General features: G+C 44.1%; 1 protein-coding gene across 1 annotated transcript in view; it reads left to right on the plus strand.

Annotated features, from left to right (window-relative positions):
- FAXC (failed axon connections homolog, metaxin like GST domain containing) overlaps positions 1–19,468 on the plus strand; it is a 67,160-nt gene that overhangs the window by 12,421 nt on the left and 35,271 nt on the right. The window contains exon 2 of the mRNA XM_069726328.1: positions 16,152–16,287. Within this exon, the coding sequence (XP_069582429.1) occupies positions 16,152–16,287 (136 nt within the window). The remainder of the gene's footprint in view (positions 1–16,151; positions 16,288–19,468) is intronic.

Consider the following 19,468-nt stretch of genomic DNA (forward strand, 5'->3'; position numbering starts at 1 on the left):
TGGTCACGAGTGGTACTGCGGCTTCTGAGTTTCCTTCCTCAGGTGATGAGGTTAAGTCGTTAGGTGCTGCTCTATTTAACTCCACCTAGTGCTTTTATCCTGGCCTCCAGTCAATGTTCTAGTATTGGTCTTGCTTCCTTCTGGATCGTTCCTGTGGCCAGTCTGCTCAGCATAAGCTAAGTTCTGCTTGTGTTTCTTTTGTTGCTATATTTTCTGTCCAGCTTGCTTTTTTGTTTTTGCTTGCTTGCTGGAAGCCCTGAGACGCGGAGGGAGCACCTCCGTACCGTTAGTCGGTGCGGAGGGTCTTTTTGCCCCTCTGCGTGGTTGTTTGTAGGTTTTTGTGTTGACTGCAAAGCTATCTTTCCTATCCTTGGTCTATTCAGTAAGTCGGGCCTCACTTTGCTAAATCTATTTCATCTCTGTGTTTGTATTTTTCATCTTTACTCACAGTCATTATATGTGGGGGGCTGCCTTTTCCTTTGGGGAATTTCTCTGAGGCAAGGTAGGCTTATTTTTCTATCTTCAGGACTAGCTAGTTTCTCAGGCTGTGCCGAGTTGCATAGGGAGCGTTAGGCGCAATCCACGGCTACCTCTAGTGTGGTTTGATAGGTTTAGGGATTGCGGTCAGCAGAGTTTCCACGTCTCAGAGCTCGTCCTATGTTTTGTGGTTTTTGTCAGGTCACTTGTGTGCTCTGAACTTTAAGGTCCATTGTGGTTCTGAATTACCTATTCATAACAGTACTGGAGGCCCAGAGTACTAATGCTTCTCAATAGAGGGAAAAAAGAAGTTCTGAGACCATTTTTTTTTCTTTGCACTGTGTTTTGCCTTTTTTTCCCCCTAGACATTTGGGTGGTTCGTTCAGGACACAGGTGTGGACATGGACATTCAGGGTCTGTCCTCTTTGATGGATAATCTCACTATAAGTGTACAGAATATTAAAGATTTAGTGGTTCAGAATCCTATGTTAGAACCTAAAATTCCTATTCCTGATTTGTTTTCTGGAGATAGAGCTAAATTTCTGAGTTTCAAAAATAATTGCAAACTGTTTCTGGCGTTGAAACCTCGCTCCTCTGGTGACCCAGTTCAACAAGTTAAGATCATTATTTCTTTATTACGTGGCGACCCTCAAGACTGGGCATTTTCCCTTGCGCCAGGAGATCCTGCATTATGTAATATTGATGCGTTTTTTCTGGCGCTCGGATTACTGTACGATGAACCTAATTCAGTGGATCAGGCAGAGAAAAATTTGCTGGATCTGTGTCAGGGTCAGGATGAGATAGAGATAGAGATAGAGATTTATTGTCAGAAGTTTAGAAAGTGGTCTGTGCTCACTCAATGGAATGAATGTGCTTTGGCAGCAATCTTCAGAAAGGGTCTCTCTGAAGCCCTTAAAGATGTCATGGTGGGATTTCCTATGCCTGCTGGTCTGAATAAGTCTATGTCTTTGGCCATTCAGATCGGTCGACGCTTGCGTGAGCGTAAATCTGTGCACCATTTGGCGGTATTATCTGAGCATAAACCTGAGCCTATGCAGTGCGATAGGACTTTGACCAGAGCTGAAAGGCAGGAACACAGACGTCAGAATGGGCTGTGTTTCTACTGTGGTGATTCCACTCATGCTATCTCCGATTGTCCTAAGCGCAGTAAGCGGTTCGCTAAGTCTGCCACCATTGGTACGGTACAGTCGAAATTTCTTTTGTCCGTTACTTTGATCTGCTCTTTGTCTTCCTATTCTGTCATGGCATTTGTGGATTCAGGCGCTGCCCTGAATTTGATGGACTTGGAGTTTGCTAGGCGCTGTGGGTTTGTCTTGGAGCCCCTGCAGTGTCTTATTCCATTGAGAGGAATTGATGCTACGCCTTTGGCCAAGAATAAACCTCAGTATTGGACCCAGCTGACCATGTGCATGGCTCCTGCGCACCAGGAGGATATTCGCTTTCTGGTGTTGCAAAATCTGCATGATGTGGTCGTGTTGGGGTTGCCATGGCTACAAGTCCATAACCCAGTATTAGATTGGAAATCAATGTCTGTGTCCAGCTGGGGTTGTCAGGGGGTACATGGTGATGTTCCATTTCTGTCTATCTCATCATCCACCCCTTCTGAGGTCCCAGAGTTCTTGTCTGATTACCGGGATGTATTCGATGAGCCCAAGTCCAATGCCCTACCTCCACATAGGGATTGTGATTGTGCTATCGAGTTGATTCCTGGTAGTAAGTTTCCTAAGGGTCGACTGTTTAATTTATCTGTACCTGAGCACGCCGCTATGCGGAGTTACGTAAAAGAATCCTTGGAGAAGGGTCATATTCGGCCGTCGTCATCGCCATTGGGAGCAGGGTTCTTTTTTGTGGCCAAGAAGGATGGTTCGCTAAGACCTTGTATTGATTACCGCCTTCTAAATAAAATCACGGTCAAATTTCAGTACCCCTTGCCGTTGCTATCTGATTTGTTTGCTCGGATTAAGGGGGCTAGTTGGTTCACCAAGATAGATCTTCGTGGTGCATATAATCTTGTGCGTATTAAACGGGGCGATGAATGGAAAACTGCATTTAATACGCCCGAGGGCCATTTTGAGTACCTAGTTATGCCATTCGGACTTGCCAATGCTCCATCAGTATTTCAGTCCTTTATGCATGACATCTTCCAAGAGTACCTGGATAAATTCCTGATTGTATACTTGGATGATATTTTGGTCTTCTCGGATGATTGGGAGTCTCATGTGAAGCAGGTCAGAATGGTGTTCCAGGTCCTGCGTGCTAATTCTTTGTTTGTGAAGGGATCAAAGTGTCTCTTTGGTGTTCAGAAGGTTTCATTTTTGGGGTTCATTTTTTCCCCTTCTACCATCGAGATGGACCCTGTTAAGGTCCAGGCCATTTATGATTGGACTCAGCCGACATCTCTGAAGAGTCTGCAAAAGTTCCTTGGCTTTGCTAATTTTTATCGTCGCTTCATCTGTAATTTTTCTAGTATTGCTAAACCATTGACCGATTTGACCAAGAAGGGTGCTGATGTGGTCAATTGGTCTTCTGCTGCTGTGGAAGCTTTTCAAGAGTTAAAGCATCGTTTTTCTTCTGCCCCTGTGTTGTGTCAACCAGATGTTTCGCTTCCGTTCCAGGTTGAGGTTGATGCTTCTGAAATTGGAGCGGGGGCTGTTTTGTCGCAAAGAGGTGCTGATTGCTCGGTGATGAAGCCATGCGCCTTCTTTTCCAGAAAGTTTTCGCCTGCTGAGCGAAATTATGATGTTGGCAATCGAGAGTTGCTGGCCATGAAGTGGGCATTCGAGGAGTGGCGTCATTGGCTTGAAGGAGCTAAGCATCGCGTGGTGGTCTTGACTGATCACAAGATCTTGACTTATCTCGAGTCTGCCAAACGGTTGAATCCTAGACAGGCTCGTTGGTCGCTGTTTTTCTCCCGTTTTGACTTTGTGGTTTCGTACCTTCCGGGCTCTAAAAATGTGAAGGCGGATGCCCTGTCTAGGAGTTTTGTGCCCGACTCTCCGGGTTTGCCTGAGCCGGCGGGTATTCTCAAAGAGGGAGTAATTGTGTCTGCCATCTCCCCTGATTTGCGGCGGGTGCTGCAAAAATTTCAGGCTAATAAACCTGATCGTTGCCCAGCAGAGAAACTGTTTGTCCCTGATAGGTGGACGAATAAAGTTATCTCTGAGGTTCATTGTTCGGTGTTGGCTGGTCATCCTGGAATCTTTGGTACCAGAGATTTGGTGGCTAGATCCTTTTGGTGGCCGTCTATGTCGCGGGATGTGCGTTCTTTTGTGCAGTCCTGTGAGATTTGTGCTCGGGCTAAGCCCTGCTGTTCTCGTGCCAGTGGGTTGCTTTTGCCCTTGCCGATCCCGAAGAGGCCTTGGACACATCTCTATGGATTTTATTTCGGATCTCCCCGTCTCTCAAAAAATATCGGTCATTTGGGTAGTTTGTGATCGCTTCTCTAAGATGATCCATTTGGTACCCTTGTCTAAATTACCTTCCTCCTCTGATTTGGTGCCATTGTTCTTCCAGCATGTGGTTCGTTTACATGGCATTCCAGAGAACATCGTTTCTGACAGAGGTTCCCAGTTTGTTTCGAGGTTTTGGCAAGCCTTTTGTGCTAGGATGGGCATTGATTTGTCTTTTTCCTCGGCTTTCCATCCTCAGACAAATGGCCAGACTGAACGAACCAATCAGACCTTGGAAACATATCTGAGATGTTTTGTTTCTGCTGATCAGGATGATTGGGTGTCCTTTTTGCCGTTGGCTGAGTTCGCTCTTAATAATCGGGCCAGCTCGGCTACCTTGGTTTCACCGCTCTTCTGCAATTCTGGGTTCCATCCTCATTTCTCTTCAGGGCAGGTTGAGTCTTCGGACTGTCCTGGTGTGGATACTGTGGTGGACAGGTTGCAGCGGATTTGGACTCATGTAGTGGACAATTTGACCTTGTCCCAGGAGAAGGCTCAACGTTTCGCTAATCGCAGACGCTGTGTGGGTCCCCAACTTCGTGTTGGGGATATGGTTTGGTTGTCATCTCGTTATATTCCTATGAAGGTTTCCTCTCCTAAGTTTAAGCCTCGTTTGATTGGTCCGTATAGGATTTCTGAGGTTCTTAATCCTGTGTCTTTTCGTTTGACCCTTCCAGATTCTTTTTCCATCCATAACGTATTCCATAGGTCATTGTTGCGGAGATACGTGGCGCCTGTGGTTCCATCTGTTGATCCTCCTGCCCCGGTTTTGGTGGAGGGGGAGTTGGAGTATATAGTGGAGAAGATTTTGGATTCTCGTGTTTCGAGACGGAAACTCCAGTATCTGGTTAAGTGGAAGGGTTATGGTCAGGAAGATAATTCCTGGGTCTTTGCCTCTGATGTCCATGGTGCCGATCTTGTTCGTGCCTTTCACATGGCTCATCCTGGTCGGCCTGGGGGCTCTGGTGAGGGTTCGGTGACCCCTCCTCAAGGGGGGGGGTACTGTTGTGAATTCTGTGATCAAGCTCCCTCCTGTGGTCACGAGTGGTACTGCGGCTTCTGAGTTTCCTTCCTCAGGTGATGAGGTTAAGTCGTTAGGTGCTGCTCTATTTAACTCCACCTAGTGCTTTTATCCTGGCCTCCAGTCAATGTTCTAGCATTGGTCTTGCTTCCTTCTGGATCGTTCCTGTGGCCAGTCTGCTCAGCATAAGCTAAGTTCTGCTTGTGTTTCTTTTGTTGCTATATTTTCTGTCCAGCTTGCTTTTTTGTTTTTGCTTGCTTGCTGGAAGCTCTGAGACGCGGAGGGAGCACCTCCGTACCGTTAGTCGGTGCGGAGGGTCTTTTTGCCCCTCTGCGTGGTTGTTTGTAGGTTTTTGTGTTGACCGCAAAGCTATCTTTCCTATCCTCGGTCTATTCAGTAAGTCGGGCCTCACTTTGCTAAATCTATTTCATCTCTGTGTTTGTATTTTTCATCTTTACTCACAGTCATTATATGTGGGGGGCTGCCTTTTCCTTTGGGGAATTTCTCTGAGGCAAGGTAGGCTTATTTTTCTATCTTCAGGACTAGCTAGTTTCTCAGGCTGTGCCGAGTTGCATAGGGAGCGTTAGGCGCAATCCACGGCTACCTCTAGTGTGGTTTGATAGGTTTAGGGATTGCGGTCAGCAGAGTTTCCACGTCTCAGAGCTCGTCCTATGTTTTGTGGTTTTTGTCAGGTCACTTGTGTGCTCTGAACCTCAAGGTCCATTGTGGTTCTGAATTACCTATTCATAACACCTGCGGAGTTTGAAGTAAGGCATAGAGTCAGTTACTTCCTCGGTGTTCCGGCCACCGGCTACGCGCCTCAGTAGGATGTTGCCGTTCTCCGGGCACGACTCCTACTGGCTCTCCTTTGTGCTTGATCTCGTTTCTCACTGTCCACAATATCCTTCGCTTCCTGTCTCTTTCTTAGGATACCGCCGCGGGGTGTGCAGGCGCGGTTCCGTAACGTTCTGTTCTAGTTGCTAGGTACCTGCCAGGTTCCCACGCCTGACAGGGACCCCCCTGAATCTTCTCCCTGCAACACCCCCTGCCACGGGATGTTGCCTGAATCCAACCCAGTCAGCTTCTGACTAACTTCCTATCCAACCCCTAGTTTTACCAGTGTGAGGAGTGGCCTAGTAAATATAACCTTTTGCTCCCCCTAGTGGTCGGAGTGTGAAGTGTAATGTGTGCTGGTGATACCTGGTCAGAAGAACTCCTTCAGTGCCATCAGACGTACCATCACTCCCCTTAGCGGCAGAGCGTCATACTGCAACGACCAGGTCTCTGGGGCGCTGCATAAGCACAAGTGCAGCACCAGAAGCACCATCAGTACATAAATGCAGCATCAGAACTACCATCAGTACATTAATGCAGCACCAAAACCACTGTCAGTACATGAATTCAACACTAGAACCACCGTCAGTACATGACTGCAGCAAAAGAAACATCGTTAGTACATGAATGCAGAGCCAGAAACTCTATCAGTATTTGAATGCAGCGCCAAGCTTAGTACAGTGATCAATTCTTATGCCAAGTCAGCCCCATATACATTTGTATTGCATAAATAAACCCATAGGTGTCCAAATATACTAATGGCTGGCACTTCAAATCAAATAATCATAATATTCGGACTTATATAAAGATTGCCAAATGAAGAGATCCAGAAAGTTAATTAAAATATTGAATGCTTTATTAATAACATTTTTAAAAACAATAAGTGTATAGGACAATACAATAGAGTACAAGAGTGCCCTAACTAGGGGGGACACTGAGTTGTAATATGTAGTATACAATGTTAAGAGCCCATATCAGGGACAATTATATCTCAATATTCAATAATTAATCTAAGCTTGTAGGCAATCATCATACCTATGCTATCTGGTTTAATGAAAGCTACCTAAGCATGCAGTCATATAGAAGGAACCACAGCACTGATGAGATGTAGTCAGTATCACAAGAAACATTTACATCCAGGTATTTTATAAGTGACATCTCCTTGGATTGGAGTAATTCCCATGTCTTTTGCCTCCATGTAGCACAGATGCCATGATGAAATTTCATGCCCAGACCTCATCTCCCCAGACTTTCCTTATTACCACTTTCAGCAGCAAATCCCAACATGGTGACCTTAAAAAAAGCAGCATTACTCGGCTCCATAAAGAAAAATATGTCCCATGCTCTGCCCCTGAAGAAAGAATTGGCCCTTACTGTGCTTCCTGCGTATAATACCCTCCACAAACACTGCACTTCTTCAAAATATCCAGTGGGCGGTCTTATCAGTGACTGACAGCTGTCTCTGTATAAAGGTACCTTCACACTGATCGACTTTCCAACGATCACGACCAGCGATACGACCTGGCTGTGATCGTTGGAAAGTCCTTGTGTGGTCGCTGGGGAGCTGTCACACAGACAGCTCTCCAGCGACCAACGATGCCGAAGTCCCCGGGTAACCAGGGTAAACATCGGGTTACTAAGCGCTTAGTAACCAGATATTTACCCTGGTTACCATTGTAAATGTAAAAAAAAAAAAAACACTACATACTTACATTCCGGTGTCTGTCATGTCCCTCGCCCTCAGCTTCCCGCACTGACTGTGTGAGCGTCGGCCGTAAAGCAGAGCACAGCGGTGACGTCACTGCTGTGCTTTACGGCCGGCGCTCACAGTCAGTGCGAGAAGCTGAGGGCGAGGGATGTGACAGACACCGGAATGTAAGTATGTAGTGTTTTTTGTTTTTACTTTTACAACGGTAACCAGGGTAAACATTGGGTTACTAAGCGCGGCCCTGCGCTTAGTAACCCGATGTTTACCCTGGTTACCCGGAGAATCATCGCTGGATCGGCGTCACACACGCCGATCCAGAGATGACAGCGGGTGACCTGACGACAAAATAAAGTTCTGGCCTTCTAGCTCCGACCAGCGATGTCACAGCAGGATCCTGATCGCTGCTGCATGTCAAACACAACGAGATCGCTATCCAGGACGCTGCAACGTCACAGATCGCTATCGTTATCGTTCAAAAGTTGCTCAGTGTGACGGTACCTTAAGTGTGCATGCAGAGATAACTATCTGTCACTGATGATAGTGGCAGGAGATGAGTATAGCTTCATTTATGTAGTATAATCAAGGTCAGAAGGAAACCAATGTCGAAACACTAAAAATTCAATAACTAATATACAACCCAAGGGAAAACCTAGATGAAAGTATTTGAGATTAACCAAGGTCAGCAACGTGGATGTCAAAGTATCTAGTAGAAATTAAATGGAGTCCCATTGGAAAATATCTCTATTATCAGGTGACAGCTGAAAAAGAGCCAGATAATGAACCTACTTCATGTTATCATATTCTGTTGTCATTTTTCTGGCCCTACAGTCTGATATCACTTAAAGGAGAGCTACTAAAGAGCCTCCGATCTGGAGGAAAGAAGATGAGTGCTGAGGTCAGTAGGAGGCCACAACAAAGAAGTGAACATGGTCTCTTCTGATTGCATAGAAACTGCATACCTAAGAGCACTGGAAGAAGGGTAGACCACAAAGATGTGGAAGACTAACCTCCTTCCCCAGCTCTGTTGTGGGTCTGTCTGGGTCTACAAGTTATGCAGTCCAGGTTTGATTGACATTCCACAGCCTGGGATGTGCTATCGCAAGCCAGCTTTGGTAGAATTAGCCACAAGCGCAGTACGCAGGTGAGGCTAATGTCAGAACACTTTGTTCACTGCACATTACACTGCCAAAGATGGGGATAGTTAAAGAAGGAGGGTGATTGGCAGCATTTTGTCCAGTCCAGAGCTGAAGCTGAATAGAGTGAGTGTACGGGCAGTCTACATGGGGTTTTCTATGGTGATGCGTGGCTGTGGAGATATGCCAGATTGGGGAGAACGAGAAAAGAGCTAGTTGTGCTGAACTCAAGCTGTAGGAATCCTATAACTGGGTCCAGTCAGTCCAGTGAAATAAGCAGGTTCTAGACTACAGAGGAGTTATGGTAGAGCTTTGAAGTGTTGTTTGAAAGTCCAGTTTTGAGGAATGCATGACCGAATCGAGGTGTCCCTAAAAAAAATTGGGCATACTGTTCTGGGACACTTAAGGAGTTAAGTCCAGTTAAATCCCCTGAAATTAAGGGTTTAGGTGTAAACTAATTGTGTTTTTGAAGACAGAATGTGAGACAAGAGAGGCAAGATAGTTAAGACCAGGGCCTCATTAAAAAAGGGCGGAACTCAGGAGCATGGGTCCACGATGCCATGAAGTTTGAACCCAAAAAAGGAATTGGGCCTCTTGGTTAAAGTGTTGTGATACAAAGCGGAAAATGCATCATGCCTCTGTGAAGAAATACAGTCTGGTAAAGTTAAAATGGGTTTTAAGGATTTGGTTGATTCTTGCTTTTATTTTTAAATTAGTGAGTACATTGTGGTGACCATAATACAGTATAGAGGACTATGGGGAGTGCACTATACTATATGGTAGACTATGGGACGTGCATTATACACTCCCTGACAGAAGTTATGTCGCTTATCCATGTTATGTAAATAAAAGCTTATAACCTAACATTAAATTCATCCACTGGTTGTATAAATTATTCTTTTGAAAGCTGAAACCCTCCGAAATGTGGTTTAGGTTAAGAAAATAAATTGGCATCAATGCAGAAATATTGTTCAGTTAATGGACACAGAATGGTCAGATTTTGGCAAGATAAAATTTTGTCACAAACAGAAAGCAATGTGTGATATTCAAATAAATAATTAACTTAAAATACAAATATATATTGCATACCATTGGTGAATGACGTGACTTCCATGAGCTTGAAGGACTGCAACCATGCGGTTCAACAATGATTCATACAATTAATGAAGTCATCAGGAATAGCAAAGAATGCAGTCCCAGAGTTCATCTAGATTCTTTGGTTTTGTCTTCCAAGCTTCCTCTTTCATCCTACCCCAAAAATGCTCAGTGATGTTCATGTCTGGTGATTGGACTGGCCAGTCCTTGAGCACCTTGATCTTTTTTGCCTGGAGGAACTTTGTTGTAGAGATGGATGTATGAGATGGAGCACCATCCTGCTGCAGAATTTGACCCCTTTTATGATTTGGAATATAAGAAGTAGCTAATACTTCTTGATATTTTAGACTATAGATATTGCCTTCCACCTTGTAAATGTTTCGCACATCCCCATACTGAATGTAACCCCAGACCATGATCTTTCCACCTCTAAATGTAACTGGGTGTATTTTGGATCCATACGGGCTCCAGTAGCTCTCCTGCAGTATTTGCAGCAGCTGTGGTGTAATTGTTCTGAAGATTCATCAGAGAAATCCACCTTCTGCCACTTTTCCAGTGTCCACCTGTTTAGCAAATGCCACACAGTTTTTTATTTGCCTTTTGTTTAGTGCTGGCTGCTGGGCACTGATTCGACCATGGAGGCCATTTCGAGACAGAATCCTACAAACTGTTCTAGTTGACATAGGGACTTGAGGTGACCAGGCCTGTTGGAGCTCTGCTGCAGTGGAAGAGGGGTTTGCTTTGAATTTTCTAACCAACAACTGTTCCTCCTGAGCAGTTGTCTTGCGTGGTCTGCCGGACCTGGGCTTGTCAAACACATCTCCAGTCTCTTCAAATTTTTTTTAATTCTTTGTACTTGACGCTGAGACACATTAAAGGTGCTAGCCACCTCTGCAGTGGATCTAGTCTTCAGCCTCTTGATAATCCAGGCTTTGATTGCAGGGTTGATTTTTTGGCATGTTGTCAGAGCTAAAGTTGCAGTTCAAGTGAAGGTCTGGGGTGCTGGGTTTCTTTTTATACACACACACTAATTAACCGATCATTTACTGAGCCCAGGTGAGGATGTAAACTAAGATTGGGTGCATTATATGACCAGGCGACAAAACTTTTGTCTTGCCAAAATCTGACCATTCTGTGTCCATTAACTGATCAATATTTTTGCATTGATGCCAATTTATTTTCTTAACCTAAACCACATTTTGGAGGGTTTCAGCTTTCAAAAGAATAATTTGTTAAACCATTGGATGGATTTAACGTCAGGTTATAAGCTTTTATTTACATAACATGGATAAGCGACATAACTTCTGTCAGGGAGTGTGCTATATGGAGGACTATGGGAGTGCATTATACTATATGGAGGACTATGGGAGTGCATTATACTGTATGGAGGGCTATGGGGTGCATTATACTATATAGAGGACTATGTGGAGTGCGTTATACTGTATGGAGGACTATGGAGGTTGCATTATACTATATGAAGGACTATGGAGGGTATTATACTATATTGAGGACTATGAGAAGTACATTATATTATATGGAGGACTATGTGAGGGCTATTATAATATTTGGAAGGCTATGTTTGGGCCATCATGCTGTGTGGAGAAGTGTTTGGGGCCATTAAACTGCTTGGAGGGCTACTAGGGGCCATTATTCAGTGTGGTGAGGTGTTGGGCAATTATACTGTATGTACGTCCATTATACTGCATGGAGGGCTGTGTGGGAGTCTCAGTTGGGACTCATGCTGTGCCGTGGGGTACAGTAGTGTCCTACTGTGCATGTGGTGGGTACTGTGGAGAAGTTCACTGTGTGAGAATCATACACTGTTTGTGTGGCACTTTTGTTGGCTTCATACTTTATGGGTGCAATGAAAGGGTAATCCAGGAAATTAGTGGGAAGAAGATTACTATGTAGCGGCTGCAAAGTTGTAAGATATGCTCTTCTGTGCCATCTCTGAATTTATTTATTTTTTTTTAATGGGGGACACAATTAAAACTTCTGCTATGGGGCCCCATGATTTGCATGTACGCCCCTGCTTAACCCCTTCATGACCATGGGATTTTTAATTTTTCCGTGTTCGTTTTTCACTCCCCTCCTTCCCAAAGCCATAACTTTTTAATTTTTCCATCAATTTGGCCATGTGAGGGCTTATTTTTTGCGGGATGAGTTGTACTTTTGAACAACATCATTGGTTTTAGCATGTCGTGTACTAGAAAACGGGAAAAAAATTCCAAGTGCGGTGAAATTGCAAAAAAAGTGCAATCCCACACTTGTTTTTTGTTTGGCTTTTTTGCTAGGTTCACTAAATGCTAAAACTGACCTGCCATTATGATTCTCCAGGTCAGTACGAGTTCATAGACACCTAACATCACTAGGTTATTTTTTATCTAAGTGGTGAAAAAAAATTCCAAACTTTGCTAAAAAAAAAAAAAAATTGCGCCATTTTCCGATACTCGTAGCGTCTCCATTTTTCGTGATCTGGGGTCGGTTGAGGGCTTATTTTTTGCGTGCCGAGATGACATTTTTAATGATAGCATTTTGGTGCAGATACGTTCTTTTGATCGCCCGTTATTGCATTTTAATGCAATGTCGCGGCGACCAAAAAAACGTAATTCTGGTGTTTCAAATTTTTTTCCCGCTACGCTGTTTAGCGATCAGGTTAATGCTTTTTTTTAATTGATAGATCGGGCGATTCTGAGCGCGGCGATACCAAATATGTGTAGATTTGATATTTTTTTTATTGATTTATTTTGATTGGGGCGAAAGGGGGGTGATTTAAACTTTTATATTTTTTTTATTTTTTTTACATTTTTTTCAACTTTTTTTTTTTTACTTTTGCTATGCTTCAATTGCCTCCATGGGAGGCTAGAAGCAGGCACAACGCGATCGCCTCTGCTACATAGCAGCGATCTGCTGATCGCTGCTATGTAGCAGAAATGCAGGTGTGCTGTGAGCGCCGACCACAGGGTGGCGCTCACAGCCACCGACAATCAGTAACCATAGAGGTCTCTAGGACCTCTATGGTTACCATCCAGACGCATCGCCGACCCCCGATCATGTGACGGGGGTCGGCGATGACGTCATTTCCGGCCGCCCGGCCAGAAGCGGTAGTTAAATGCCCCTGTCTGCGTTTGACAGCGGCATTTAACTAGTTAATAGGTGCGGGCAGATCGCGATTCTGCCCGCGCCTATTACGGGCACATGTCAGGTGTTCAAAACAGCTGACATGTCCCGGCTTTGGTGCGGGCTCACCACGGAGCCCTGCATCAAAGCAGGGGATCTGACCTTGGACGTACTATCCCGTCCAAGGTCAGATAGGGGTTAAAGGTAACCTGCCGCCAGGTTTTCCCAATATAAAGTACGGCTACCACCTTTAAGGCCTTTTTTACAGTATTTAAGTAAGCTGTATGTAAGTCTCCAAACTCCACTGCATGGCACAAAAATACCCCATACAGTGCTCAGTCTGATGGTCGTCACTGGTCTTGATCCAGTACCTCCTCTATCGTTGCCATCACTGTCCTCCTGCTTGATTCATGAGGATGATGTATCCTATGTCTATGTTAAATCCCATGGCAGACAAAATGTCTAGTGATAAAAATTCCCAATTAAATGTCACCTGCTTAACCCAGCAGGAAGTGCGGCGGCGTCTAAAAATCACTAAAATTGACAAATCTCCGGGCCCGGATGGGATACACCCTCGAGTACTGCAGGAATTAAGTACAGTCATTGATAGACCATTATTTTTAATCTTTAAAGACTCCATAATAACAGGGTCTGTGCCACAGGACTGGCGTATAGCAAATGTGGTGCCAATATTCAAAAAGGGAACAAAAACTGAACTCGGAAACTATAGGCCAGTAAGCTTAACCTCTACTGTGGGTAAAATCCTGGAGGGCATTCTAAGGGACGCTATACTGGAGTATCTGAAGAGGAATAACCTCATGACCCAGTATCAGCACGGGTTTACTAGGGACCGTTCATGTCAGACTAATTTGATCAGTTTCTATGAAGAGGTAAGTTCCGGATTGGACCAAGGGAACCCAGTGGATGTAGTGTATATGGACTTTTCAAAAGCTTTTGATACGGTGCCACACAAAAGGTTGATACATAAAATGAGAATAATGGGGATAGGGGAAAATATGTGCAAGTGGGTTGAGAGCTGGCTCAGGGATAGGAAACAAAGGGTGGTTATTAATGGAGCACACTCGGACTGGGTAGCGGTTAGCAGTGGGGTACCACAGGGGTCAGTATTGGGCCCTCTTCTTTTTAACATATTTATTAATGACCTTGTAGGGGGCATTCAGAGTAGAATTTCAATATTTGCAGATGACACTAAACTCTGCAGGGTAATCAATACAGAGGAGGACAATTTTATATTACAGGATGATTTATGTAAACTAGAAGCTTGGGCTGATAAGTGGCAAATGAGCTTTAATGGGGATAAATGTAAGGTCATGCACTTGGGTAGAAGTAATAAGATGTATAATTATGTGCTTAATTCTAAAACTCTGGGCAAAACCGTCAATGAAAAAGACCTGGGTGTATGGGTGGATGACAAACTTAAATTCAGTGGCCAGTGTCAGGCAGCTGCTACAAAGGCAAATAAAATAATGGGATGCATTTAAAGAGGCATAGATGCTCATGAGGAGAATATAATTTTACCTCTATACAAGTCACTAGTTCGACCACACTTAGAATACTCTGCACAGTTCTGGTCTCCGGTGTATAAGAAAGACATAGCTGAACTGGAGCGGGTGCAGAGAAGAGCGACCAAGGTTATTAGAGGACTGGGGGGTCTGCAATACCAAGATAGGTTATTACACTTGGGGCTATTTAGTTTGGAAAAACGAAGACTAAGGGGTGATCTCATTTTAATGTATAAATATATGAGGGGACAGTACAAAGACCTTTCTGATGATCTTTTTAATCATAGACCTGAAACAGGGACAAGGGGGCATCCTCTGCGGTTGGAGGAAAAAAGGTTTAAGCATAATAACAGACACGGATTCTTTACTGTAAGAGCAGTGAGACTATGGAACTCTCTGCCGTGTGATGTTGTAATGAGTGATTCATTACTTAAATTTAAGATGGGACTGGATACCTTTCTGGAAAAGTATAATGTTACAGGGTATATACACTAGATTCCTTGATAGGGCGTTGATCCAGGGAACTAGTCTGATTGCCGTATGTGGAGTCGGGAAGGAATTTTTTTCCCCAATGTGGAGCTTACTCTTTGCACATGGGTTTTTTTTGCCTTCGTCTGGATCAACATGTTAGGGCATGTTAGGTTAGGCTATGGGTTGAACTAGATGGACATATAGTCTTCCTTCAACCTTAATAACTATGTATGTAACTATGTATGTAACTATGTATCCACACAATGTCCCCGTGCGCTCCTGCACAGGCAAGCTTTGCTCTGCTGAGGGCAAAGAAAGGTACTGTAATGCACATGCGCCTGCTTTATTTCTGGGTCATTGGGCTCTTTGGCCTCTACTGACCATTCGCATTACAGTACTTTTCTCTGACCTCAGCAGGGCAGAGCAAAGTACACTGGTGCAGTACCGCGATTGTGGGACACTGTGGATGACGTAGGACGCGTCATCGACATGAAGCAAGCAAGAGGACAGTAATTGCAAGGAGAGAAGACACTGAAGCCCATTGTACCGGACTACACTGTATGGTGGGATATGAAAAGGTATTTTTTTGTGCAATGCAGAGATTATAGGTGAGTTACATGCAGCTTACTAGAATACTGTAAGAAAGGCCTTAAGGGTAGTAGCCATATTTTATACTGGGAAATCCTGGTGACAGGCTCACTTGAAAGATTTGTGTCTTCTCTGAATGTTGAAATCAATAAGCCTGTTGTACTTCTACCTAAAATTACATTGTTTGTATTTTTTGGTAGGTGATTGTCTTCTTTTTAGGGGAAACCATTTGTGAAAGATATACCCAAGCTACACATATGCTACTAGTATGTGGAGGTTATGGAAACAGCCAATAGCAAAAGTGTGTCCTCCTATCCAAGTTACTTGTATTTGCTGTCAGTACATGATAGAGATGTTAATGATATGCAAATGATGAAAAAATGGACTCCGGACTTGTCTCCCATCGAGTACATATAGGACATGATTTATTGGAAATTGCTAAGGAAGCTGCCAGCAGCAGATATTGATGATTTGCAAAAATGCATTGAGCATGGCAGCACATTGTTCAGAAAATCATAAATAACCTCATTGATAGCATGGCATGTGTGTAAGTGCGTGTATTTTGTGTGTGTGTGCTCATACTCGACATGGAACATTTTGTTTCCATTTTAACATTATTTGCATATCAGTAACATGTCTATCGATGCTGTGGCTGCCTTAGGTCCATATATTTTTCTTCTTGGTTTAATTTATATGTATATATTTTTTCAGGAAAGAGCAAGAAATTGATTCCAAAGATGCTATTATATTACACCAGTTTTCAAGGCCAAACAACGGTGTACCTAGTTTATCTCCATTCTGCCTGAAAATGGAAACTTACCTTAGAATGGCTGACTTACCATATCAGGTAAACTGCATAATATTATACTCTATATTGCGTGCTAGTCAATTTTTGAAAATGAAAACCTTTTGTCCAATGGGTGCCTTGCAATGCAAATACTGGTTGTTTGTTTCTAAGAATGCCAGGGGTCCTTATCATTGCCCCAGACCTAATAGCTCCACTTGTCTATTAGGCCAGAGGCATGGCCTAAACGTTTGCATATAGGTTTGCCAAGGATAGACAATAATGCTTTAGTAATGGTAAGGCCCTCTTCACACATCTTGATGTGTTCGGAAATGGAAAAAGCAGTATCAGTGCTTTCAGTAGCCGTTATTCCATGTGTACAATCCATGCAGCATCCGTGTGCCGTCTGTGTGACTCATACTGGAATAAAATACAGAATAGAAATGACAGATGTTTACGTGTTATATGTGCAAAGATAGATAGATAGATAGATAGATAGATAGATAGATAGATAGATAGAAACAGAACAAATGAGAACAGCACAAAAAATTCACAATGTGGGTGCAAGCGCCCAGGCACAAACCAAACCTTATGTAGTATTCAAAAAAGGGAGACAGCACACCATGCAGAGTCCAAGACAAAAGTTCTTAGTTTAATAGCTCATCTCAGCGACATTTCAACTCATGTTGAGAATTTTTCAAAGATATGGGATAGATAGATAGATATGGGATGGATAGATAGATAGTTGGATAGATAGATATGGGATAGATACATAGTGTCAGGATTCCCCTGACCGCTGCCACCAATTTGTCAGGATTCCCCTGACCGCTGCCATCAATTTGTCACGATTCACACTGTGACCGTCACCCCTACGTCACGGGTTGGGGTGACTTTAGGCCAACAGACGGCTGTCACATGTGCAGGGGGGCTTATCTTAGTTATCCCTCCACTGCTAACAATGTGATGAGAAAGCACACACAAGGCTATTGACCTCTTAGTTTCCAGCAGTGGCTTATTCTAGGTATCCCACTGCTTTCAATATACCACAAACTGCAGGGATTTATGTATATCCCGCTTACAGTTCCACTTAACACTTGCAGCTCTCTGGCGCCCCCTTACTCTCAGGTCAGATTAGGTACTGCATCCTGGGTAATTAGTCGCCAGAAAGGCTGCCTGCTATGTACTGGCTATTGGGCACGCTGCAGCGACGCGATAACTACTCCCACTCAGGCAGGAACAATTATCAACGCAGCAGTCGCTACAGCATCACTCAACAGTCTGCACACTATCGCTGCCACGAGCTTCGATTAAACGGGTCCGAAGCTAACCCAACACAGTAGCGTAATTCTCTTCAAGAGACAGGGTACGTTTAGAGCATGGAGAATGAACTAACATATAATATTATATCCCATAAAAAATTAGGCAGTGCTTTATCAAAAATATTTTATAAAGATGTTACAAATGAGACAATTGCAAATATGTACAAGGGTAATTATGAAATAAACAGGGATTAAATGAGAAAAAGTAACACTCACATGTTCAAAGCATGGCAGGCACCCAGGCTAGTGCAGTTTTCCATACGTCCCAGTTCATGGGACGTGCTCAGCTCTTCCAGGAAAAGAAGAAGCAAGCAAGCAAGCAGGAAGAAGAAAGAGACTCCTCAGAGCCTTCCAGACACTTAAAACCTTAAGGCTGTGACATCACAGAAAGGCTGGTTTATCCAGACCCTCCTCTCTCTACATTCTGACTAAACTTAAAACTATTCTCTCTAATTTCTATAACTTCGCTACAAAACATGTCATAGTCATAACAAACCCATCATTGATCTCGGATTAACGTGGGCATTCTAATGAGATCAAATATGTCCTATCTGGGATACATATTTACAGAGAAATCCCTACTTCTTTACCAGATGGAGTTAGAAGTTCATGTTTACAGCGGTTGACAGCTTCTCCGAGTGACGTTAAGGAATATATATTTTTCCTATTTCTAGCTTAAATCGTTTGCCTAATATCTTACAAAAACTAAACATAGAATCTTTCATGGATCCTCGAAGTTTCTAGTTCACTTATAGCTGGACAAGAGCTTACACAGGAAATGCCGGTCGTAAATACTTGTGCTCTCCGAGCTAGAGGTAATAAACTCTTCTTCCCCCATCTACATTGGCAAAGCAGCTCTTGGCTGAGTGTTAGCCCACAGCCTTGAGCAAGAGAAGCTACTTATATGATATTTCATACCATATCGTGACAGATAGATAGATAGAGAGAGAGATATGCAGCGCCCCAGAGATCTGGTCGTTGCAGTATGACACTCTGCCGCTAAGGGTTAGCAGCGGTACGTCTAATGGCACTGAAGGAATTCTACTGACCAGGTATCACCAGCACACATTACACTTCACACTCCGGCCACCAGGGGGAGAAAAAGGCTTTATTTATTGGGTCACTCCTCACACTGGTAAAACTAGGGGTTGGATAAGAAGTTAGTCAGAAGCTGATTGGGTTGGATTCAGGCAACATCCCGTGGCAGGGGGTGTTGCAGGGAGAAGATTCAGGGGGGTGCCTGTCAGGCGTGGGAACCTGGCAGGTACCTAGCGAACAGAACGTTACGGAACAACGCCTGCACTACCTTGCGGCGGTATCCTAAGAAAGAGACACGAAGCGAAGGATATTGTGGAACAGTGAGAAACGAGATCAAGCACAAAGGAGAACCAGTAGAATTCGTGCCCCAAGAACGGCAACATCCTACTGAGGTGCGTAGCCGGAACACCGAGGAAGTAACTGACTCTATGCCTTACTTCAAACTCCGCAGGACAGTTAATTATAGGTTGGCTGTCTACCTTAAATTTCCTATGCAGACGGAGGGGGCAACGCGTGGAGAGGGGTGTCTCTAGGGTCCCGGAAGAGCCCCGAGCCTTCCCGTCATACGGGTGCGTCCTAGCCATAACATACCCGGGGGACGAAAAACTAGTAACATCTGGAACAAGCAAGAGAGAATTAGAAAGAACGAACGAGAACAGCAGTTGTGAGGACTAGTCCGAATGCTCAGCAGGGTAGCACTACAACACACAGGCGCTAGTGGTAGGCACTGATTTCCACCTGCAAAGGGAACTCTGGATGTGCCCATCGGAGCGGCCGGTCTCAGACAGCCCTGTTAACTGTGCTCTGGATTGTGGATCCTGAAGTCTTCAGTAAAGAGGTAAAGAGACTGCAACCCTGTGTCCTCGTTATTGTCTGCACCTCACACC

This window comes from Ranitomeya imitator, chromosome 5, assembly GCF_032444005.1.
Source record: "Ranitomeya imitator isolate aRanImi1 chromosome 5, aRanImi1.pri, whole genome shotgun sequence".
Taxonomy (NCBI): Eukaryota; Metazoa; Chordata; class Amphibia; order Anura; family Dendrobatidae; genus Ranitomeya; species Ranitomeya imitator.